Below are 25,976 nucleotides of genomic sequence, written 5' to 3' on the forward strand. Positions count from 1 at the left end.
CTACGGCGACCCAGGGAACAGGGGATGGAGAGATGTGAGCCTATGAGACAGTGGTGTGACCCCAGAGGACAGACACAGATAAAGGACCTCTGGTACCCAGCCTGCAGCCTCCATCGCAGCTGACAAGGACTCACAGGCACAATTTCCTGATACCAGACCAGGCTCTAAGCCTACTTGGGCGTAGCACTCTACAGTGAGCACCCAGCCTACCCGCTCAAGCCTTTGAAGTGAGTGAACTGCGATTAAGCCTTTGTCCCTGGGGACATAGAGGCCTCAAGAACCACGCGAAGAACACACGTGACCAAACATTAATTGAACACTTGCTGCGTGACAGATAGGGATCCTTGGGACACCTTGGTAAATAGCTAGACATCCCTGCATCCCGTCTTATGAACTCAGGTGTGCTGAGTGTGGGTCAGGGAGGAGGATTACAGCTACTCTGGCGAAGACCCGCAGGCAGGAAAGGGGTGGGGTAGACACTGACATGTGAAAGCAGATGGCCAGAAAAGGAGCTTCTGTCTACAGAGGAGATCTCTGACTACAAACCTGGGAGGGAGCTGAGCAGTCACGTCAATAATAGCATGCGCAGCCTGTGCCAAGGCCCCGGGGTAGATGCACAACGGAGGTAAAGGGACAAGGTCAGAAGTTACAGATGGAGAAACCATCCTGTAAGGTCTTTGGGCACTGGCTTTTACATGGAGAGACGAGGGAGACCCGGGAGGCTTTGGGTGACTGGCCTCATGGTGTGACTTGAGTTCTCCCAGGATGGCTCTGGCTGCTGTGGGAAGAAGAGACACATAGAGGCAGGTGTTCAGTGAGGAGGTGGTGGAAGTGGTGCAGGTGATAGGTGACAGGACGTGGTCTACAGTCGTCTTCAGGGCAGCGCAGTCAGCATTCAGGGCTAGAGCAGTCTGTGGGGGTGGGAGCAGGCCTGTGAGCTTCCCCACTGTGGATGCTCCGTGTCTACTCATGAAATGCTGTGAGCATATTCACTGTGTCCAAACATTGGCAAACGACTCCAGGGTCAAAGGTCAGCCAACTACAGCCGTTAGAGGAAATGCAGCCGACTGCCAATTTCTTCTATGCACCTGGAATCGCAGTACTTGGGAGACTGAGGCAGAAGTATCTCATTTCAGTCTGGGCTAAACAAGACTGTCTCAAAATCCAAACCAATGCAAAGACAAGAAAATAAAGGTGTTAAAGGCAGCCCTATCAGTTGTAAACAGTTCCATTTTAAGTGATTTTACAACAGCGCCGAACTTGGCCTCTTGGTCCGCAGACCTGACTGTTTATGAGGCCTCTTTAAGGAGCTGCCAGCAGCTCCTGGTCAGAGATGTTAATGGGGTGGTGAAAAGGGGTCAGAGTGCAGACAGCTTGGGGAGTCCAGCATATGCACCGGAGGAAGGCATGCCATGCCACATGGCTTTCAGCTCTCAACCTCGGTACTCCAATTAAATGCTAAGATGAAAGAATCCCCAGCGGAGGTTGAAGTGGAGATGGAGCAGGGATGGGGTGAGGGGAGTGGGGGGGTAGGCGGTGTCTCTTAGGGCATATGTTAGTCAAGGCCCACTGAAGCTGGGCAAGGGATGAGAGTTCTCTGAGCCCCAGTGTCCCCTGGAAAAGACTGTCGCAGGAAGGGCTGAAGCACATGTGGGTAGACCCCGCCCCCCTAGAAGGGCTTTTATAAAGAGCCCAAGGCCCTGGGAATGCCCTCTAAGTGCCTTGGGAAGGAACCAAGGATGTAGATCTGCGGACGCTGACCTGTGGTCTGGAGAGACTGTGCTGCACCCGTTTCCTGGGGCTTGGGATTTGTCCTTTTCTAAGGACAGGAGTCCAATTAAAGGGCCTGTGGGTTTTCCCTGCTCCAACACCCTCAAAGACAGCCCCCCCCCTCCAGGAAAGATGACCTGAGAGTCTCCTTGGCCAACAGTGTGTCCCTCAGTGTGATGCTAATCTTGGTTGTCAACTTGACTACATCTGGAATCAACTAAAACCCAAGCAGCTGGGCACACCTGTGAGGAAATTTCCAGATTGGGTCATTTGAGACGAGAGGACCCACCCTAAATCTGGACACAGCTTCTGGAGGCAGCCCACATAAAAAGGCACAGAAGAATGAAGCGTGTGGTTTTTGCCTGCTTGCCCTCACTCCCAGCGACTAGCTCATCCATCCTGCTGCCGAGGCAACTCCCTCACTGGTACTGGGACCCACCTATTCTGGATTCTAACTGAAGAAGGCCAGTGCTCTTTAGGAATCCTCCAGAACTCCAGCACCAGGTGAAGGCTGATGAGAGATCCAGTCTCATGGACGGAACACAGGACAGCTACCGGATACTTGACCATTCTGACTCTGAATATAAATATGCCATCAAGCAAACTTCGGCATTCCTGCCAGACACAGGAGCCTGGCGCCTCCTCTCTTTAGGATAAAGGGGCCATGTGTGTGTTAGTGAGGCCCACAAATCCCAGTTGCCTCCCTCTGGGGCTATTTCCTACAGGATGGTGGAAAGTTTGGTGGGAACCAGAGAGGGTGGTCCCTCCTCTGGGGATCAGCTGACCGATGTTTGCTTCTGGGTGGCTAACCTGGTCTGGCCCACAGGGGAGACTCTTCTGAGAAACCTCGTCAGACTCATTTAATCTGAAGTTCAGAGGTGGAGAGGGCACCCAGCCACCAGTACAGAGGCTCCCAAGGTGACCTTATCAGACAGCAAGGCTGATGAGAGTCGGGACTAAGGAGCTCACTGTAGGTGGTGTGTGTGCCATGCTGGCACAGGGTGTGGCAAATCGCTGGGGATGCAGGAAGGGATTGCCCTGGGCTGATGGGCACTGTTACAGAGAGCAGCACCCTTATTCCCCAGAGAGTTCTCTGTGCCAGAGTCTCCCCATCCCAGGAAAGAGGTCAGTTGTCAGGATGAAATTCAGTTCTCACCTCCATCCTTCCCAGCTGTCTGGACCCAACTCCCATGACCTGAACCTGCTGTTCCCTGTTCATTTACCCACGAGCCACTCTAGCCATAACTCTGCTGTGTGGCCTCTGGCAAGTCACTTGTGAAGCCAAATTCCCTTAATTTACTTGATTTCATTAAAATAAATGAGATAGAAAAAAAATTGAAGCAAAACCCCATGTTGGGCACCTCCTGATCTCACAATGGCCTGAGACCCAAGATGATCCTCTGGCCCATGTCGCTCCCTTGTCTCTGGCAGGCTGTGAGTCCAGAGTATCCGGGGGGGGGGGGGGTTGGAAAAGTACCAGAGGAAAAATGACCTGTCTGTAAGCTCTGGCATTATTATGTATACAGTGCTCTGCCTGCATGTACACCTGTAGGCCAGAAGAGGGCATCAGATCACACTACAGATGGTTGTGAACCACCATGTGGTTGCTGGGAATTGAACTGAGGACCTTTGGAAAAGCAGGCAGCGTCCTTAGCCACTGAGCCATCTTTTCAGCCTCTTGGCTGTTATCTTAACACCTGTATGCATAGGTGACTGGAACAGAGGTAGAGATAGGCTTTGTGTGAAATGACCAGGGATCTGAAAACCCAGACCATCTCTGAATGAGCAAAAGTCTTGATTGATTGGCTGGCTGACTGACTGATTGATTGGTTCATTCATTCATTGACAAATACTTATTTAGTGACTATTGCATGCTGGACAAAGTTTGGGCAGTTTAGGGGAAACTGAGCAAAATCTGCCAAGGCCCTCTCTAGGGGACATGCTGATATAGAGGAACTAGACAGACTGAAGAAACCAAGACTGGCTTGTGAGAAAAACCGGGAGAAACCCAGGGGAAGAGTTGGGCATGCAGCACAGAGGGTGTGGTGTGGTGAGCTTCCATGACAGGCCTGGGGAGTGCCAGGCAGCAGTTCCCACCAGCCCCTTCCAGCAGCACCTGCTGCTTCTACACTGTAAACAAACTTTAAAGATGATTTTTCAGTAGCCCTCAGTCCCCGATGGATGAAGCTCTCTCAATTGGCACCACAGGGCATTCAGGGTGACCCCAGCAACCAGCAAAAAATTCCCTATCTGCCTCTGCCAGTCGCACCTCCCCACATTGGGTGGCCACATGCCTTTGGCACATTTTACCTGACACCATTTCCCCTTCTCTGGATGACAGCATGGTGAGGTCCTCCAGAGTCCCTGGGAAGGACCTGGGCACTGCGCAGAAATGACCACAGAGCCGGGTGGTGATGGCGCACACCCAGCACTCCCAGCACTCGGGAGGCAGAGGCAGGCGGATTGCTGTGAGTTTGAGGCCAGCCTGGTCTACAAAGTGAGTCTAGGACAGCAAGGCTGCACAGAGAAATCCTGTCTTGAAAAAAAAATTACCACCAACTCCAGGGACTTCGGGGAGTCCTCTGTTCGGAGATGGTAGGATGCAGCTGCCTAAGTGGAAGCCTGGGAACCTTCTGTGGAGGTTTCCATTTCTTCAGGCCTGCTGCCAGCAGGAGATGATGGAGCTTAATGGCATGCATGCGTGCCCTGGGGTGAGGGGAGACCCACAGCCCTTTCTACAAGTGCCTGCAGAACTCTGACCTTGAGCCTCATGCCCACCTCTAGCCATGAGTTCCAGCCTAGAACATCAGCTGTCTGACCTCTCCAGTTAGCTTCCACCACACAGAACGATGCTCTGGCCATGCTCCTTGGGGCCAATTATGGATCTGAGGCTTCTGACCAAGGGGGACAGTGACCTTGAACTTGAATGGTCACATTCCAATACAGGACACACAGCAGTGAGCCTGAGCACCAGGACTCCAATCCTGAATGCCAAACCCCATCACCTGAATCTCCTTGGACACTCTCTGAAGGCCCGGGCCCCTCTGCCTGAAACAGCTGCGATTTCTCCATAAGGAGGGGGCATTGAATGCTTGGCTCCTTCAAGGGCCTGGGATGTGGCTCAGTAGGTCAGATCTTACCCAGCACGCACAAGGCCAAGGGTTCCATTCCTAGCACCTCATAAATCAGGTGTTGTGGCACACACCTGTAATCCCAGCACTTGAGATGTAGAGACAGGAGGATCAGAAGTTCAAGGTCATCCTCTGCCACAGTTCAAGCCCGGCTGCTGTAAATCCACCAAGTTCTCAGATTGGGGAAGCGATGGCTTACACTACCGCATGCTGTACGGCCCTGTGCTTCATCTCCTTCTGGCCTCTTGACAGCCCTGGGACTTTATTACCCCCACGTTCCAGATGAAGGGCCTAAGCTTGGAGCCAGTTCAGTCGACAGCGTCAGCATCCATGGTCTGCCTGCTTTGGCTTCGGCAGCAGCCACCTTCTCTTCCAGATCCAGTCAGAGGTGGGCTGAAGGACTCAGAAGTCACTCACCGTCTAATGTGTTTTATGATCTACCCATGACATGTTGGTGTTTACCAGGTAGGGGCTGACTTGGTCTGGGAAGCCAAGACCCATTTGGGTGGAAGTCATTCATTTCATAAACCCTTGCCACCCTGAGCTGTGTTGATGTTAAGAATAAAAAGGTGGGACGGAGAACTGTGGCTGTGGCCGTGGCCATGGCTGTGGCCGTGGCCTAACATATAGTGTCTGCCTGGAATACACCAGTGAAAGGCCAGGGCCCTCCCCGGCTCACAGTACAGCGTTTGCCTAGAAACCACAGAAAGGATTGGAGGCGTGGTCAGCAGAGAGAACTGGCCAAGAATCTACCGATGAGAGGCTGTACCATAGCTCAGCAGTAGTGTACGAGAGTGTTTTCCCAGAATCCCCTAGGGAAGGGCTGGCACGTGGTTCAGAGATAGGGCAGTTGCTTAGCATGCGCAGGGCCCTGAGTTCCATCCTTAGCACCACAAGGGGGAAAAAAAAAAAAAGATGGCTAACACAGCATATGTCGGGCAGCTGTGGCACAGGGTGGCCAGAAGAAACATTCTGGGTGTGTTTACCAGCCTATCTCAGGTTGAGGTTGGTGAGGTTGGCATCTGAGTTGGGACTTGAGCATAACAAAAGGCCAGGAAGGCTCAAGCGCTGTAGCTTGGAGGGTGAAGTCTAGTCTAGCATATGGGAGGCCCTGGGTTCCATCCCCAGGACCACATAAGACGGTACATCATGGCACATGCCTGGAATCCCAGCACTTGGGGTGGGGGTGCGGTGGGGGTGAGAGTTCAAGGTCATCCTTGGCTACATAGAGAGTTGGAGGCTAGCCTGGGCTACATGAGACCCTCAAAACACCTGAAATTGTAAACTGTGAAGTATCCGTGGTACTTGGACACTTGTGCAAAATAGGTCCACGGTCTCTATACTTTATAGCTTCTTTTTCATGTTGAACTTAGTACGGCTCATGTGACATGTCAGACTAGGGCCCAGCCCACCTCTCAAAAGCACTGGCCAACTTGCATAGCCTGCCTGTTGTGGCCCACACTTGTCCCTGCCATCCACCTCTGGCGAAGGGGGGCTGACAGGCAGCCACCTGGGACCCTCCCCTACAGTCCTTCCACTCAGTTGCCTTCTGTTGGTAGCAACCTTTAGTAGCCCTCCCATCCCCAAACAAGGAGCTTGAGTGGACAGTTCCAGGGAGCCTTGTGCCATTCCGCATGGTGGGCGGCACCAGCTTCAGAGGCACCTTAGGGACTGTCCGGCCGCACAGGGCTGGGGATATGGTTCAGTTAGTGAAGTGCCCGCTGCTCAACACACAAGGACTCAAGTTCGGTCCCCAGGGCCCACATAAAAGCCAAGTATGATGAGGGCCTCTCTCTACATACACCGTGTATGGCCACACCACAGCAACACACGCAGAGTGAAAATAAACAAACCCCTCAACATATGCTGGATGCCGGGTGCAGTGGCGCATGTCTTTAATCCCAGCACTCTGGAGGCAGAGGCAAGTGGATCTCCTGAGTTCAAGGTCAGCCTGGTCTACAGAGTTCCAGAACAGTCAGGGCTACACAGAGAAGCTCTGTCTCGAAGAAGAAGAAGAAGAAGAAGAAGAAGAAGAAGAAGAAGAAGAAGAAGAAGAAGAAGAGGAAGAGGAAGAGGAAGAGGAAGAGGAAGAGGAAGAGGAAGAGGAAGAGGAAGGAGAAAGAAAAGAAAAGAAAAATACTACCCCACCCTCTGAATGCTAGTGCCCAAGGTTCCACTCTACTTTTCTTTTTTGGGGTTTTGTTTTTGTTTTCGAGAGAGGGTTTTTCTATGTAGCTTTCACTGTCCTAGAAACTGCCTTGTAGATGAGGTGGGTCTCAAACTCACAGAAATCCTCTTACCTCTGCCTCTGCCTCTGGAGTGCTAGGATTGGACATGTGCACCACTGCACCCAGCATGTTTAGAGCTCTTTGTCCCTACTTGACAGTGTTTTGAAGAAGAGTACCCCATTTTCATCTTGGTTGCACCTCATAAATGGGTAGCTGGCCTTGTCAACAGGTGCCACAGGAATTAGGGGCTCCTGACCCCCACCTGCTCTGTACCCAGGCCTGATCACCCATTTGGCACACCAGAGTGTAGTGAGCATTCTCTTGGCCCAGATGTAAACAAGAGCTCAGATCACTTTATGGTTGCTCCCAGTGCAGCCTGCTGAAGGCGGGACAAGGGGACCTTCCACAACATGTGCTTTCAGAGCCTTGCAGAGCTGGAGAAGCCATCTGTACCCATCAAGGAAGAGGGCGACTGTGGGAACCTCTCCCTTCCCACTCCTGCCACTCCTTGCATGGTCACTGTGTGGCAGTAAAGCAGGTCATGAGGGCACTGGCACTGCTAGGCAAAGGTTGGGGAAGGGCAAAGAGATGAATGCCAACACTGGGCATGGAGTGGCACCGTGAGTGAGACACCTGACTCCCAACGCTGGGGCCACCACGCCCATTTCCCAGCTGAGAAAGGCAAAGGTGGGCAAGGTCAGACAGTTCGCATGTCACACATCCGGATTAAGGACACACTTCCCACTCACAAGAGGAGGGGCTGGCTTTTGGAAGGGGAGGGAGGCCCCTGCACAGCGAGTGGATCTAGCCTTCCTACACCTCAGAGGCACTCTATCATGGAAAGGCCTCAACACCACCACATCCAAAGTACTCATTCAAGGTCTGGGACTGTCTCTCTGAAGAGCTGTTATGTGAAGCCCAAATCTGGAGGATGGGGATGGACTGTGGGCATAGGCAGACACAGGGTCAGGGGCCAAGAGACGCCAAGCAATTTGTGGGAGTTCAGTATGTTAACTGGTATTGGGAGGCCCACTACTCTCCCTATCGCCTTGCACTGTCCTCTTAGAATGCCTCTGCCAGCAAGGCTACCTCTGTGCATAAGCAGGTCTACAAAAGCTCTGAGGGGCGGGGCCAGCCTGGCCAAGGGAAAAGAGTCAGGGCTGGACCCTGGTGGCTGTTATCGACTAGGGCCATCTACTTTCAGAAGCTCTGTGATTCACTTCCACCTGGTAGGCGTAGGCGATAGCATGGAAGTGACGGTGAACTTTCTCCTCTCAAAGCCTGCTCCTGCCTGCCAGACCTCAGTTGGCCAATTACGGTAGAGAACAATGCCACGGCCAAGCTAAAGTGGAGCAGTGGGAACAAGCAGGCACCTCAAGTGTCCAAAGTTTCTCATCACTGTAAGTGAGGGCAAAGGGCCAGTTCTCTCTGCCTACCCCCACAGCTCTGACTCTACAGTACCCCAACACTCAAGACTGATGTGAAAGCCAGGCACAGTGGGGCATTGCTTATGATCATGCCTGGCACGCAGTAGGCATGCGGGAGTTTAAAGTCATCTTCAGTTATGGAGTTAGTTTGAGGCAAGCCTGGGCTACATAAGACTTTGTCTCAAAAACACAAAACAAAACAAAACAGAAAGGGGGAGATGTATTCCATCCAGAGATATTTCCTGTGCAAGATAAAGATGCTGACAACAGTCACAGTGGCATTTCTCACTAGAGGGCAGTGGTGGCTCCCCCTCCTCCGTATGACCTCTCTAGTGAGTGAGTGTCCACCTCTGGTGACTGTCTCCCAACTCTTCTGTGTGGATGTCATGGCCCCATCAATGTCTATTTGTCTCCCTTTCCCTCCTTCTGGAAAGCCAGGGGTATGAGGTCACTACCTCCCAGCACAGTGCTATCTTTACAGCAGGAGCCAAATAAGTCCTGACTGAATAGACACGACCAGGCCCCACAGCAACACCCTGGGGCTGTCTGTTTATGGCTTTGGTTCATCACCACCGTGACGTCACTACCCGTACAGTTTCCTTGCAAGTCGGGGTTCCAGTTAGCTCCATTGTACAGTGGAGGAAACTGAGGCACTCCAGATATCCAGACTGGGTATCTGTGCCCACTAGGCAATGGCTCCCTGGAGTTGCCTCAATCTCACAAAGAATCTAGCTCCAGAATTCAGCCACTGCCACTTATAATCCGTTACCTCCTGTGGGCAGGATTTGCGGCTGTCTTGACGATGCCCACTCTCCACTGGGCAATTAGCTCACTGTGACACATCCTGGGCACACAGGTCAGCTGTGCATCCTAGGTCCATTCCCAAACAGAAGCGAGGCTGAGGGCAAGGAGCTGGGGTGCGTGAGGCTCCAGATGGGCTCTTCAGTGAAGGACAACAGATGTGGCTGACAGCCGTACTTCTAGCTGCATGTCAGTAGTGGCAACTACAGTCCCCATCATGAACAATTCCCTTCTTTCCAATTAGTAGGAATTCACAGCTAGCCTTGTGATAACCTCATTCATTCATTCATTCATTCATTTGTTCACTCCTCACACAGGTCTTGAAGTTTTATTCTGTGGCAACCCTAACTTAAACTAAATAGATAAAGTCCTGTATTTAAAACCACATACAACACAGAGAGACCCTGTCTCAAAAAAACCAAAAAATAAACAAACAAAAAGAAAAGAAAAGGAAACCACATACAAGTGATGGGATGAGGGAGGGACCCATGGTTCAGGGGTAGCACACTCGATGTGTGTGTCTGTGTGTGTGTGTGTGTGTGTGTGCCTGTGCTCACACATGAGTGTGTGAAAGAAGCCAGCAGGGGAGGGGCCTAGATGGAGTTGGAGACACATCAAATGCAGAGCAGCCCCCAACCACAGACTGCTTGAACTGCTGGCATCTGAGGAGAGATCTGAATACATGCGTGCGTGCGTGCGTGCGTGCGTGCGTGCGTGCGTGCGTGCGTGCGTGCAATCATGTGGCTATCTCCAGGAGGATTGACTCAAGTGAAATCAAGAGCTAGTGCAAAGAGCCTGAGGTGAGAAGGTGCCTGGTAGGTGTGAGAAGAAAAGATTTAAGTGGAACTGAGTGGTGGTGGGGGGCTGGTGGAGAAGGGGGAGGAAGGACTTAGGGGGAGGGGAGCTGTGGATCCCAGGCCCTGCCACACTACTACTGTTTTGAGCCATAGTCTTATGTAGCCCAGGCTGGACTTGGACTCACTGGGTAATGGAGGATGACCTTAAACTGGAGAGATGGCTCAGAGGTTAAGAGCATGGACTGCTCATCCACGGGACCAGGGTTCAAATCCCAGCACCCACATGGTAGCTCACAGCTGTCTGTAACTCCAGTCCCAGAGAATACGACACCCTCACACACACATACATGCAGGCAGGACACCAACATACATATAATTAAGAAATACATTATATAAAAACTTCTGGTCCTCCTGTCTCCAGCTTCTGAGTGCTGAGTGCTTGGTCTAGGCAGCTTTCATGACAGAACCCAGAGATTCCTGCATGCTAGGTCACCTCTCTACTGACAAGTATGTTCTCAGTCCCCGTGGAGAATTCTGAGCGAAGGAGTGAGTTGCTGGGTGTGGGACAAGTAGCAGGTGGGAGGAGCTCTGGGAGGAGGGGGCAGGGACAGCAGTGGATGGCCAGCAGTGACTACATTCTGGACAAGTGTCCAGAGTCCTCGCTTCTGCTGTCAGGCCATCCCCACCATCATGGCCCTTCCACTGCAGGCCAAAACAATCCCCTCCTCCGGAGAGCTTCTATGGTTGAAAAGGGAGCCTCGTGAGATGCGTCTGAAAACTCAGATGGCCACAGTGCTTTCCTCCCAAGCCATCCTCTGCACCTGCGTGGCACTTCCTGCCTCTCAAGAGCCACCTAGGACAAACATACAGGGTCGGTTGGAGACAGCAGATCCATACTAACTGGAGGAGTGACACTAACTTCTAAGCTGACACCACAGCAAATTGGAGCCACAGGACTGACAAGACTGGACCTGGCAATGGCATCTTAGCGACCGCACCCAAGCACAAGAGCAGAATAAACAAACAAACAAACAAACAAACAAATAAATGTGGTCTGGCGATGTGGCTCAGTTGGCAGGATAGTTGCCAGGCGTGCACAGCATTTGGGAGGTGGAGGCAGGGGGAGTAGAAGTTCAGGGTCATCCCGAGCTGCGTGGTGAGCTCAAGGCCAAGCCTGGGCTACACATAAGAGCTTGCCTGGAAAGCAACCGAACTGGACTTCATCAAAATGAAAAGGCGCTCTTGCTGCAAACGTCAGTGTCAGCAGAAAGAACACACCCACGGGACGGGGGAAGACAGTTGCAAACGACACATCTGATAAAAAATGGATGTCCTGAATATATAAAGGGCTCTAAAGGCTGGGAGATGGCAGCTTGCTGGGTGAAGTGCTCGCTGTACCAGCCTGAGGACCTGAGTCCAAGGCCCAGAAGTCACAGGAGAGAAGAGGGTCTGGCGCTGCTGAGAGGTGGGGACAGGGGAATGCCCCCAGGCTCTCTAGCTAGCCAGCCTAGCCTAGCAGACCACAGCTCCTAGTGAGAGAGCCTGCTCCTGGGGAGCAGCTCTCAAGGTTGACCTCCGACCTACACACACACACACACACACACACACACACACACACACACACACCACACCCTTCTCCCCCGCAACCCCCCACAAAGTAAAGGCTAACTGAACCACAAGAAGTCAAACCACTTGATTTTAAAATTGAACAAAGGGGGCTGAGAGTCAGCTCAGACGGTTAAAGCATTTGCTGCCAAGCCCACCAACCTGATTTAGACCCCTGGTACTCTCACATGGTGATAGAAGAGCTCCAAGCCAGGAAAGCTGTCCTCCGGTTGCGCATGAGGGCTGTGACACACACACCCCACCCCACATGCACACATAAAGTTCATTAAATAAAATGATAAAATAGTTTTATCTGAGTAAAAGGTCTAAGTGTTGTTTGTGGCACTCGGTCTCCCCAGTGTTGGGGAAGCGCAGAGCCACAGTGGGAGGCAGGCTCACCTGGGTGGCTACTGTACACAAACCAAAAGAGCCAGTGCACAGATGCTGCAGTGATGCCCCCTGGAATCCCAGCACTGAGGGGGCTGAGGCAGGAGGATGCCTATTTTGAAACAGGTTTTCTTTGTATAAGTGGGCCGCTCGTGGTGTCGCACGCCTATAAGGCCAGCACTGGGGAGGCAGAGGCAGGTGCATCCCTCACTTGGAGGCCACCCTGGTCTACATATAAATTCCAGTTCCAGGAGAGCCAAAACTGTTCAGAGATACGCTGATAAAAAGCACACACACACAGGGCTGGAGAGATGGCTCAGAGGTTAAGAGTATTGACTACTCTTCCAAAGGCCATGAGTTCAATTTCCAGCAACCACATGCTGGCTCACAACCATCTATAACGCGATCTGTATACATAATAAATAAATAAGTCTTTTTTTAAAAAAGCACACACACACACACACACACACACACAAAGTGCGAAGCTGGCACAGGTGCAATAAACATAGAACTCTTTTGCTTTGTTGGTGGGAATACAGAAAGACATCATGAAGCTAGGGTGATGTCACCATGGGCGAAGCCACCAAGCAATCCCTAGAGCCCATGTAAAAGCTTGCCACCGGGGCACACGTGTAATGCCAGTGGTATGGGAAACAGAGAAGGGAGATTCCCCGAAGCTCACAGGCTGGCTAGCCTGCTCAAAGAAGAAGAGGACCTCTGAGATTGCCTCTGTCCTCCACACGTGTGCTGTCACATGTACACACCCAAACTCACATGTACAAGTATGTACGTGCCCACCCCAACCCCAGAGAGAAAGAGAGAGAGTGAGACTTTCGGGTAGAGACTGGAAAAAGTTGAAAGTCAGATTCACAGCTTTTTGTACCCCCACATCCCCAGTAGCCAAGAGGTAAAAATACCCTTGTGTCTATCAACAGAAGAAGCCGGAAACCAGACGCAGATATCTACATAAAGGACTAGCATTCAGTCTTAAAAGGAAAGAAATTATGATGGGCTACCGTGCAGATAAACCCTGAGGATATTATGCTACATAAAAGAAGCCAGGCACTAAGGAAAGGTAATGTGTGATTCCAGGATGTAGCTTCCTACAAGAGTCAAATTGAGAGACAGGAAGTCCAAGTGTAGTTACCAGGGGTGGGTGTCTAATGGGGGGGTGGGGCTCACTTCTGATAATAAGTCATTCAGAGGCTGGCTGCATTAACCCTGGAGTGCACTAATCTACACACTTAAAAATGGTGCTGATGGAAAATGCTATAGCATGGGGATTTTACCAAATTTTATTTTTTAGCACGTTTGCAACTTTTAAAAAACCACCTTGGGAAAGTCAGGCATGATGGCGCATGCCTTTAATCCCAGCACACGGGAGGCTGAGGTAGGCAGATCGCAAGGCTACACAGAGAAACCTTGTGTCAAAAAACCAAAAAAAAAAAAAAAAAAGAAAGAAAGAAAGAAAAAGAAAAATGAAAAGAAAGAAAGAAAATCAGCTAGGGCATATTCCCATCAAGGGCCCAGGTGACCCCAGGGGACTCGTCCCACCCAGCAGGGCAAAGTGATTCTGGAGCACACACAACCTGGGAGCACAGAGGACAGGCCTTGAACCCAGGACACAGCTGTGTCACACCGTGGGAGAGTCTCACACGACAACATCTCATCTTTTTTATGTCACCGATGGAAAAAAAAAAAACATGAGGATTGGCACCTTGGTCATTCATCTGGGGATCCTGGCTCCTGCTTATCCCCTGACTTGGAACAGGAGTGGCCTTCCTGTCACAAGCCTTACCTTGTGACACTAAAGTCTACCAGAGACACCCAAATTGAGAATGCACACCTAGGGGGAGAAGGCAGGGGCTCCTCTGTGTAGATTATCTTAGACATAATAGTTTATGCCAATCTTGTGTCTCTATCTCTGTCTCCATCTGGTCCATCAAGTGCCCTGGGGGGACACAGCTCAGGCAGGAGACACATCTCTCAACTCCCAGCACTTCCCAGTGAGAAAAATGGCTTTGCGGGTGGCACGCCTGGGACTGACCATCTGTATTTCTGAAGATCGTTCCCACTGCCAAGACATCAGTCAGGGCACTGGGGTGGGCTTGGTCCCAGCCTCCTGTTAGTTGTGTGACCCTGGGCCGGTCACTTCACCTTCCGAGGCCTCAGTCTCCACAGCTGTAAGAGGAGAACAGACCAATGGGGCCACAGGGCCCCCCTTTGTGTGTGTTTGTGCAGGGTATCACTCCGCTTTGTTATTTACCACTACATATGGCAGGCTGGCTGCCCACCAGCTTCTGGCAACTCTCCTGTCTCCTCATCTCATCCTGCCTTTGAAGCAATGGGGTTACAGTTGTGTGGGACTGTACCTGGCTTTATGTAGATTCTTACAGCTCACCCACCAGGAAGTCTCCCCCGGCTACGGGATCTATTGCAAAGTACTCTCCTAGCTCTTAATAGAACCAGGATACACCAAGTGACCCTCGCACTGACCAATCTTTGGGTTAATTCTTCCAGAATCAAATCTTAACAACATGTGTGAGATATGGGAAGTGAAACTCCCCCAGGCCCCAAAAAGTGGTTAGCAAGCAAGCACCCTCTGGGACTCATGGCCTTGGCTGCACCCTGAAGAGGAGCTGAGAGCCAGCCTGGAACAAGGCAGCAGTGATTCCTCCAACAGTCAGCGATGGAGGGCAGCTCAACTGGGACGCTGGGTGCCTGACTTTCCTGGGCTCCAGTGGCCAAAGAAAAAGCCTGCAGGCTTGCAGCAAACATGTGGCTTTTTTTTTTTTTTTTCAGAATGATGTTTTGAAAGGAGACATAGTAGACCCTAAACCCTTCAGTCACTTCCCTTTAGGTATGTGACAATTGACCTCTAGTGACAATCCAATGAGGCAGGCAGTGCTGTGGATTCCAGATGGCTGCCACCTGAAAGAACCATCATACTAAAAAAAATAAAAAATAAAAATAAAAATTAAAAAAAAAAAAAGAACCATCATACTTTACCCCAGATCACACAGCTAAGAGGGTGAAGAGTCAGGCTGAGCCTGGACAGCCCAGCTCTGCCAAGAGGCTCCCATCCTGACTTTGGTGCTACCAAGTATGGGGGCGGGGGGGCACAGCACTGGGTTTGGAGTTGGTGCCTAAGGCATAAGAGTTCTCTCCTCCACCCCACCCCACCCCCGCCCGCCCCATGCTCCCTCGGTCAGCACTCTGCTTTCCTAAGGGCCCTCCTGCCAACCTGCCAACCCTGTCACCCTTCCTCTGGCACGGTGACTAGAGAGATCCCGGATCACAGATGAGGCAGCAAAGACCTGGGAATGGCCCCAGTCTTATTTCACCCTCCAGTGGCCCCAAGGGGGCAGGTGTATAGCACTCTAATTTACAGAGTGAGAAGCAAGGTTATGAAGGGTCCTGAGTCCACAGCCAGGAGAAGGCAGGACTCTCGCCCGGCTTGGGAGCAGCCCTCCAGTGGGGCGTTCTGAGTCTCTGGCAAATGATCCCTCTAAATAAAGTAGGCACTTGAGATGCCCTGGCCGGCTCAGCTAGGCAGCACAGAGCACAGGGGCCCCTGGGCTCCCAGTGGCTCCTCATGTTTGAAGGTAACGCACAACAGCTCAGATGGAGAAAGCTGCAACCTCATCCAGCCACATCCAGCGCCACAGTATGACTTGTAGCTGGCAAGGGGGACTCTGAGGAAGTGCCAGTAACTGGGATGGCCATTCGCCAAGTGCTGCTTCATGCCAGGAACTGGCTGGACTCTTCACTTGGTTACGACCTAGGCCTGCATGGCTGCCTCCTCTCGCCCAAAGACTTAGTCCTCAGAAATGACGCGAAAGAAATCCACATGCGCAGCACTCCACCGTCAGTGGGAGCCACTGTCCCAGCTAATTCTAGACACTCTCACTTTTGAGATAATATAATAATAAAACTCGCGCTTCGGGTGTGTGTGTGTGTGCGCGCGCACACGTGCACGCGCGCATGCGTGGAGTAGAGGGAGTCATATGGAGGATCGAAGATAGAAGTGTCATTCCTCAGTCATCTTCCACTTTGTTTTTTGAAACAAGGCCTCTCACTAGGACATGGGGGTGGCCAATTAAGAGACCCTCCTGTCTCTACTTTCCCAGAACTGGAATTAGAACCATGCGCCATCATGCCTGCCCTTTTCACATGGTGCTAGCTAGGGACTGAACTCTGCTCCTCATGCTTGTTTACAAGGCAAGCACTTCACCAATTAATCCATCTCCCAGCCCCCAGACTTTACCCTTATAATTTCTTCTTAATATTTTTTTCTGGTTTTTCATGACAGCGTTTCTTTGTGTAGCCTTGGCTATCCTAAAAGTAGCTCTGTAGACCAGGCTGGCCTCAAACTCAGAAATCTGTCTGCCTCTGCCTCCCGAGTGCTGGGATTATAGGCGTGCACCACCACTCTTGACTTTACCCGCATAACTTCTATTCTCAAGATACACTCATGCCAGGTGGTGGCGGCGCGCGCTTTTAATCCCAGCACTCACGAGGCAGAGGCAGATGGATCCCTGTGAGTTTGAGGCCAGCCTGGTCTACAATGTGAGTCCAAGACAGCCAAGGCTACACAGAGAAACCCTGTCTCAAAAACCAAAAAAGAAAAGAAAGAAAGAAAGAAAAGAAAAGAAAAAAGAAAAATACACTCACACCGGAAATCGCTAGACTCATTAGAACATCCCTGAGGGTGGGTGTAGCCACTGTCCCCACTGGATAGACACACCCACTCAGATGCTATAACTGACCCATCCAAGGTTGGGAAGAAGCCAGAGCTAAGCCTTGATGTAGTTTGAATGAGCACGGTCCCCACAGGTTCATACATTCAAATGCTTGGTCCCCAGTTGGAGGAAATGTTTAGGAAGGATTAGGAGGTGTGGCCTTCTTGGAGGAGGTGTGTCACTGGGGACAGGCTCTGAGGTTTCAAAAGCCCATGCCAGGCTTAGTCTACCCAGTAGCTCTCAGCTACTGCTCCAGTGTTATGCATGCCTGGCTGCCTGCTGCCATGCTCCCTGCTATGATGGTCATGGACTAACCCTCTGAAACTGTCAGTAAGCCCCAAATTAAATGCTTTCTTTTAAAATTAGCCTTGGTCACAGTGTTTTGTCACAGCAATAGAACAGTAATTAAGACACTCAACTCCGCCATTTCCACTCATTTAACAGACGGTTACTGAGCCTTTTAGCGTAGGCTTAGGTGAAGGCATGTCACACACCCCACCCCACCCCTGCCCCCCAGAGCCTGTTTCCAAGGGTCTTGTTTTCACTCATCGAACACATGCCTTTAACCATCTAAAAACACCAGTCAATCGCTTTCCCAGATGCCCTCACCACTACAGCAGGAGCACGTGACCAGTGGCCAGCACCATCAGAAACATCCACTAGGGTCCCCCTGAGGGTCGCTCTCCTAATAGGAAGACAAAATGGAGAACAGGAGGAAACGACCCCCTGTGGGGTGAGCATCATTGTGTCTACATCTGAGCGCTGGATTTGGCTGTCATCTCCCGACACGAGGTGTCATTTTTAGGGTCTAGAGAAGCAGAGAGATGGGAACCATCTCTAATCTGGGCTGGCGAGATGGTGCAATGGAGGACAGACTGCCCTTGCCACCAAGCCTGATGACCTGAGGTGCAAGTCCCAGGACCCACACGGCAGAAGGGGGAAGCCCTCACAAGTGGTTCTCTGACTTCCACAACTGTGCTATCGCATGCATACGGACAAGCGCATACAGACACATGCAAAACGAGCAATAAATAAATGTAACGAAATGCATAGTTTAAAGTAACAACAACACTCAAGGGCCTGAAGAGCTCAGCAGGTAAGGACCCTTTCCACCAAGCCTGGTCCACATGGTGGAAAGTGAGAACTGACTCCCTCACACTGTCCTCTGACAGACAGACAGACAGACAGACAGACAGACAGACAGACAGACAGACACACACACACACACACACACACACACACACACACACACACACACACACACACACACGAGAGAGAGAGAGAGAGAGAGAGAGCACACAACAAATAAATGTAAAATTTTAAAAACTTTTAAAATAATCTAGACTCCTGATAGGATGGATCACTGAGCCATCAACTCAGTCCACTCCCACCCCTCAAACACCAGGAGACCAGCGGTCACACATCTTCCTCTGTATTGAAGCTGATTCTTCTGCTTTGTCACTTATAACCCAAAGAAGCCCTGATAGGCACCCTACTGCCCAGGAAGGGCCGCTACAACCGCTACAGAGACCACTGGTGTATGCGCAGCATAATAAATACTCTGGCAATCCGGAAGCCGTCTTGGAGCTTTAACCCAGAGACTCAGAGCTCACACATTAGCTCTCCTTGCACCCCATGAGAGAGGCCCGAGGGTATTGCCAAAGAGCAGAACCTCCGAGGAGGCCCTGGCATGCTTGCACTGCCTCCTTTGCCAGGGCTAATCTCACCTCCCAAACAACCTAATGGGTTTTGATTTCCACTCCCCTGATGGAGAATGCAGGGCCCCGGCTTTGGTTCGACCCTCACATGGCAGAGCAGCCCATCAATTATTCAGAGCAGCAGCCCAGTCTCCCCAGGGTGCTGTCAGAAGGAAAGTGAAGGCTGCCTACCAAGCCCGGAGAAAGGACCCCCACCTCACCCAGGGAGAGACCAACGACAGCAGCACCCTCCCTCTAGTGCTGAGCTCTAAGTTACGCTGCACAAACGCAACCTCACTGCAAAGTGGATCCCCAGTCTTCATTTTACAGATGGGAGGCAGGGAAGGGAAAGATGAACAAACAGCCTCAGGTCAGAGAGTAGTGACAAGCTGGTTGACCCCACAAGCCTGGGCTGTCCTTTCCCAAGCACGTGTGAGATGCTGCTCCTCACAGGCATATGGAAATGATCATACATTTGGCACTAGATCCCCCCTCCCAAGTCTCATTGTGATGACAGACTTGGCATTGGAGCCCGTGGATAGGGCCAGGTGCAGGTGACGGAGAGGGCAGAGGCTCGGGGAAGGCTGTAAGGAGGGAGTGGCTGACAGGTCCCCTAACTCTGAGATAGTCAGTGCCTGATTGCTTGCTTGCTACACCCACCCATCCATCCACCAATCCATTCATCCACCCATCATTTACCAATCTGTCCATCCATCAGCCCATCCATCATCTACTCACCCATCCATCCACCTATCCACTCATTCACTTACTCACCCGTCTACCAACCCATGCACCCATCCACCAAACAATCATCCACCCATCCATCCCCACCAACCCACCTACCCACTCATCCACTTATCCATCTACCAATATATCCTTCCACCCATCCATCCATCCACCTACCCATTCATCCACCCACCCACCCACCCACCCATCCATCCACCCACCCACCCACCCATCCATCTATCCATCCACCCACCCACCCATCCATCTATCCATCCACCCACCCACCCATCCATCCATCCATCCATCCATCCACCCACCCACCCATCCATCCATCCACCTACCCATCTATCCACCCATGTAGCCATCCAAACACCCATAAACCCCCCAGACACACCCCCTCCATCTACTCACCACCCATCCATCCTACATATATTTATTTGGAGCCCTCTGAACCGGGCACCAGGATGCATGCTGGAAACACACAGCGATGTGTTTGATACATCCTTGTGGGTGTGAAACAGAAACATGTAGACCAAATACGATCTCTGACAGTGTTTAAAGATCACACAGGAAAAAAATACTGCATGAGGTGACAGAGTACAGGAAAGGGACAGGAGTCAAGGATGTCTCGGGGGCGGGGCACAGGTAGTTGAGAAGGGGCTGTCGTGAATGAGGACAGGAAGAGAAAGGCCCATGGAACGATCCGGGGAAGGCAGTTGTAAACAGCAGGAAAAGCAAGTGCAAAGGCCCTGGGGTAGGACGGATCCTGGTGTGTTTGGGGACAGTGAGAGAGCCCGTGGGACTGGGACTTTGTGACCCAGAAAGGAACAGGAGAGGTGAACCCAAAGAGCTCCGAGGGCCGGAGTCTAGACCTTGGATGCACGGTGGCACGAGGATTTCATGCTGGATGTGATGGAAATCCCCGTGGGTTTCAAACAGATGGATGCGGTCAACTTGCGCCTTAGGCTGCAGAGGAAGGGACTGTGGGAAGCAAAGTGAGAGAAGGCACCAGGGAGGCATCTATGGCCCTCCATCACCACAGAAAGAACAGGGTGTTCAAAATCTCGTTTGGGGTGTGTGTGTGTGTGTGTGTGTGTGTGTGTGTGTGTTGGGGGGAGTTGCATTTCTAGATACTCCCTAGTTGTATGCTTTGTGACCTTAGCGAAGTTACTACACCTCTCTGAGCCTTTCTTGCATTTGTTAGGTGTTTGCTCAGCGGCCCGTCAGAGTTTTCTATACTGAGAGCCAGTGAGCTCGACTGGTTTTTCATTTCAGCTCGGGCTGCAGAAACTGCCAGAATGTGAGCTGACAGCCCAGCCTGGGTTCACATCGAGGTCATGATGCTGTCTTGTCCGAGTGAGCCGATTAAACTGAGTGAGAGAGAGGAAAGGCTGTCTATTCCCACACACTGCCTCTTGCAATCCTGTGCCCTGCAGCCGGATGCCAACCCAAACACAGTCCTTTCAAATCCCCACTTCCTGTCCCTGGATCTAGTGTCTTAAGGACGGGGGTGTGGGGGGGGGGTTGAGGAAGGAGGGGCCTGCCTGGGTCTCAATGGGCTGAGCAGTGGGGGAACCTGTGTCAGGCCTAGAAATAGCAAAATAAGTCTGTTGATCCTAAGCCGGCTAAGGGTGAGAACCTCTCGTCTTAGGAGGCTTTCCGGACACAGAAACTGGGGAAGGGTGGTGGTCACAGTCTTTCAAGAGGAGACCAAGCCCAGGAGCCTCTACCTCCTCAGAGCACAGAGGCAAGAGAAAATGACTGTGGGCTCTTTACACCTTCGCCTTCCCACTCGACAGCCCTTCCTATGTTTACTGGCCTTCTTCAGCAAGCCAATTATCTGGAAATTACCCCATAGGGTCCCCTCAGAGAAGGGACCAATGAGGGGCCAGCTGAGCCACCAGGACTCCACACTGAGAGGCCAGGCTGGCTAAGAGCCAAGTCTTGCTACTAAGCTATGGCTGGCTGAGCAGGCCGTCTCAGACCTGTTTCCTGGGCTCTGCTCTCAGAGACATTCTTGTCTCTTCCCGAACTTGATCTCTCTGGATTCCCACACATCTCTTTTTCTGGGCCCCTTCCCAGCCTCCCATGCAGCCCTGAACATGCTGCGCTGTCATTTGCTCCTGGCACCCAGTACACAGGCCACGTGAGACAGGCCTCACCACCCTCCAGGCACTCCCGGGTGCCAGCCTGACTCAGAGGAATGACACCTGCCCTGGGCCTCACCCCAGGCCTCTGCTGGTCTCCAAGGAGCTCACCTTTGCCCAGCAGCCCACCCTGTGTGATCACATTCGCTCCTGTCCTCTTTCTCAATGCTTATTTTCTGTTCTGGTTTGGAAATTTACATCCTCCTCCAACAGCCAACTGCAAACTGCACCACCACACTGCAAGTACATAAACAAGGAGCCGGCCTGGCCCCTCACCCACAGACAGTCCCTGAGCCTTTAGGCAGGCATATTCTTGCCACTATCTTCCTCTATCTTTTGTCATCTCTTAAAATACCTGTGGGTGCCTCAGCCTCTGCCAGGCATGTCTGTAAGCAGCATGGATACCTTTCCTGGAAACGACTAGTGCAGCTACTCTGGCCTGGACATGGGTCTAAGGGGCAGGCCACCACACTACCCAACAAAGAGTACCTCTGCTCTCACCGTGGCTGTAGCATTTTGGAGCTTTATAAACCATCTCCCCTAAAAGTGGGGTTACCCAGCCCTAAATCATTCAAGGGGGGGGTGTCTGATGCCACATGGGAAGGGTGCAAGAGTAGTGGTCCTTGGAGAACTCGATTGGAGTCCTTGCCTTTTACTTTTACTTATACTCATCGTGAGGAGCCAGGAGCCGCAGCGTAGGCCTCCATCTCGGGAACATACCCCAGACTCACCTTGGCGGCCACCGATGAGTTGGGCTTCTCCAGCAGGTCCCAGAGTTTCTTTCTCTTTTCAGCGCAGCAGGTGTTGTCGAACTCCTCGCCCTCCCGCTCCCTCAGGGTCTCAGCCTCGCGTTTCAGCTCCTCATTCATCTGTTCCTTCTTCTGGTGGTAGCGGGCCTGGCAGCAGGACTCCAGGTAGATCTCATCAATGCCCCAGTAGTCCAGCTCCTGGCTGAAGCTCAGTGCACACATCTCCTCCATCATATGCAGCCGGCCGGTGCGGTAGAAGTTCAGAATGGAGGTGAAGGCGCCAGGGTGGCGATCGAAGAAGTACTCGTTGTCCTCGAGGCTGTAGTCGTCACACACCTGGAGCAGAGAGTCGTGCGTGTTGCAATCCCGAAGTTTGCCCAGCCGCGTGCGGGGCAGGCGGTCCAGAGTGCGCCACAGCACCTCGTGCGCCAGGCCCCCGACGTTGAGGCGAACCCGGCGCGAGCACGCCTTGCTGCGCACGATCTCCATGGGCTCCGGCGGCAGCGAGCTGGTGGAGCGCGAGCCATGCTTCGTCATGCCCGCCGGCATCGCTGGTCTGGCCGCCCCCGCCCCCCCTGCCCCCCCAGGCCGCTGTCACTCGACGGCAAGGCCCGCTGCCGCGGGGGCGGGGGGCGGGGAGTGCTGCAGGCCGCTGTGGTGCAGGGGTGCACGAGGGCTGGCGTCACGGCTACCGTCTCACCTCCATCCCGACGGCTGCTAGGCAAAAAGCGAAAGCGGACGCTGGTCAGAGAACCGCGCTGTGAGGCCCCTCCCCCAGGGTGCCCGCTGGCCTTGACCTTCCCAAGGCTTAAGCGGCTCAGGGGAGTGGGGCGTGGGGGGGGTGGAGTGGGGGTGGAACGGATGGCCGCTGTCCCTCCTGCCAGTGCTGAAGTCAGCCTCACCCCAGGATGGAGGGAGGGGTGGCCCTTCTGGCGGGAGAGGCCCCCAGGAGGTTCCCAGTTAGCCCCACCCCCGCCCTGGCGCAATCCCGCCGCCCGGGGCGCTGTCCGCCCCGTCGAGTGCTGAAACTCCCTGCTCTGCGGGTCTCTGGATAGAGCGCCCGACCTAGCCGGGTAATGGGAGGCAGGGGAGAGGCAGGGAGAACTTTCTTCCCTTCTCGCTTTAGTGAGTTCTCATTTTCTCCCACCCCAAGATAATCAGGATTTGGGGTGGGAGCATAGCCATGGCATTGGGCTTGCTTTTTCTTAATCTTAAAAGATTTTGGGGCGAGTAGGGATTGTGGCGGCTACCAGATGCCCACCTGTCGGAGGTCACCAGGACCTGTCCTGGGGCGACCCCATTCCTCACAGCACCAGGACCTGAGGTCGCTCCCTAGACCAGGTGAGGGTCAAAGAAGCCAAGCCAGCGGGGTCTGCACCTCCTGTGCGCCCCCCACCCTAGCGCAGGAAGGAGAACGGAGTCCTCCGGATCCGCCTGCTCGGTGCTCCCCTCTTGCCCCTCCTCCTCCCTCTTTTCTCCTCCTCCCCCTCCTCCCGCTCCTCCTCCTCGCTCCTCCCGGCGATGGCTTTTTATAACTCCGGGTTCTGCGCCTTTGCCCGGGCTCGGGAGGGAAGGGGTGGGGGAGGTGGGAGGCGGGGAAACCAGCGGAATCTTCTGGCCTTTCGGAGCGTGCCCTCCTCCCGCCACGCACCGGTGATTTCGGGGGGTTCCCGGAGCCCACAGCCCGCGGGGCGCACGCCCCGCCCCCCGCCCCGGGATGGGCCCGTGCCACCCCCCACACACACACACTCACCCCCAGGGCGGCCGCCTCCCGGGGCCGCGCCGTGCGCATCTCGCCGGCCGCCCGCGCCCCCGCCCGCGGCAGCGGCGGTCCCGGGGCCCGGCTGGGCCTACCCCGGCCGGGCGGGCGGCGCCGGGGCTGTGGGGCGCGGGCGGGGCGCTCTGCGGGGCGCGGGGACGGCGCGGCCCGGGCGATCGGCGGCGCCACCGCCTCCACCTTGGGCTCCTGCTCGGCTTGGCGGCGGCCGCGGCTGCCTGCGCGAGATCAACAAGTCGGGCTGAGCTTCGGCTCCGCGCTCGCCGCGATTCTGTCCCGCACTTCGGAGCGCGGCGAGTGGCACCGAGGCGGGACGGCGCCACCTGCGGGTCGGAAGCGCGCGCGGCTTAACCCCTCCGTGCCCGGCTCTGCCCTGGCCTAGGCCGTGGGGCCCACCGGGGCTGCTTGTCTGCGTCCCAGCCACCACGAGTCTGAGCGCTTACTGCATGCAGGCGCTGCACACAGGGCAGGCGTGGGAGCTACAGTTGCGAAGCCAACAAGCCTCCGGGTCGCGAGGCTTCCTGGAGAGTGACTGTAAACAGAAGTGGGGGACTATGTCAGACAGGCTGGAAGCGGGAGGATGGGAAAGCTGCAGAAGGCAGGTGGCAATTTTAAATAGCCCTTGCTTTGATTCCTTTCCAGATTCTAAAATAAAATTCTAGATTCTAGAGGAAGGTGGACAGTACACCTATAACAAACAAACATGCGAAAGGGGTGGGCAGGTGGGTAGTAGCTGCAGAGGAGAAAAGCCAGGTGAGGGAGCATCGAAGAGTCAGGGCTTGCCCGGGCCAGGTCAGTCACTCATCCGTTCATGACAGTTGCTTCTGGAGAGCTGAGTGTCCGCTCAACCGGGGAGCCACTGCCCCTGCCTCACCCTGTTCAGTGGGGTGGGCAGCCTCTATCTCAGGAGTGACTGTAGGAAGGTTTGCATGCAGAAGGGGCCAGACTTCCCTCCTTCGGCCACACTTGGGCCCTGCCTGGCCTTTGCTGGTTTGCATTAAGGAGGCAGAGATGCAGCAGAGAGCCTTAGCTTGGGGGGCGGGGGTGCGGGGAGACAATGAGCCGTGGTGTCCCCAGAGAAGGCCTTGCCCTCTCCACCTTGGCGTCGTTTCCATTCATCACACAGAACTGTTTGTAAGAACCTCTCCGCTCTCATGACGCAGCCCAAGCTGCCTCTGCCCTCTCTGTGTGACCTCTGCTCTGCTCTGAGCTCCTCCATCCCTCCTCTGCCTCCTCCTCAGCCAGGGCTGTCAGAATGAATGTTCCGTTTCTGGAACTGAATGCGGTTGTCACTGGAGTGAAAAGCCTTCCCAGGGTTTTCCTTGCTCTGGCCTGATAGTTCTGGTTCATTCCCTCCCTCCTCCTCTCAGCTTTGCCCACCAGTGAAGAAAGACAAGCAACTAAGCGCATTTCTGTTTGTTTTAAATGAAAAAGAAAAAAAAAAAAAGTTACTGGGGCACCATTGGGGGAGGGGTGCTATGCTAAGAGCTTTCCCGGTGAGGGAGGGCGTCTCAGAAGTGGAGGACAGACCCCACAGGTAAGAAGGGAGTCAGATAGTTGTTGTGTCCCGGGCTAAAGGCCAAGGGCAAACGAGGGACAGTCACATGACTCCCTGGCCACAACAGGCGCAGCATAGAAAGTGCAAGACTAAGCACTCTGGAGGCACAGGCAGGCGGATCTCTGTGAGTTCAAGGCCAACCTGGTCTACAGAACCAGGTCTAGTACAGCCAGGGCTACACAGAGAAGAAACCCTGCCTTTAACAACAACAGAAACAAATGGAAGGGAGAGGGGGAGGGCGCTGAGCAGGGAGCCTCACTTGAGAAATTGTCTTAATTTCCTTAATTGCTGTAGATGGCCCTACCCAAATGTGGGCAACAGGGTAGGAGCCCAGATTAAAGGGTGTGGAGGAAGGAAGGCCACTTGCTTTTTGTTGGTGTGGCCTTGCCTCTTGCTGAAGAGCTAGCTGACCCTGAAGCTCCCTTGGATTCCTT

General features: G+C 53.4%; 1 protein-coding gene across 1 annotated transcript in view; it reads right to left on the reverse strand.

Moving 5' to 3' along the window:
- Positions 1 to 23,630, reverse strand: part of Kcnb1 (potassium voltage-gated channel subfamily B member 1) — an 84,491-nt gene extending 60,861 nt beyond the window's left edge. Inside the window, exons 1-2 of the mRNA XM_051143827.1 lie at positions 23,469 to 23,630; positions 22,190 to 22,921 (exon numbers count right to left, since the gene is read on the reverse strand). Coding sequence (XP_050999784.1) covers positions 22,190 to 22,756 — 567 coding nt within the window. The 5' untranslated portion in view covers positions 22,757 to 22,921; positions 23,469 to 23,630. The remainder of the gene's footprint in view (positions 1 to 22,189; positions 22,922 to 23,468) is intronic.
- Between the last annotated feature and the right edge of the window lie 2,346 nt (positions 23,631 to 25,976).

The sequence above is a fragment of the Acomys russatus genome, chromosome 4 (assembly GCF_903995435.1).
Source record: "Acomys russatus chromosome 4, mAcoRus1.1, whole genome shotgun sequence".
Lineage (NCBI taxonomy): Eukaryota > Metazoa > Chordata > Mammalia > Rodentia > Muridae > Acomys > Acomys russatus.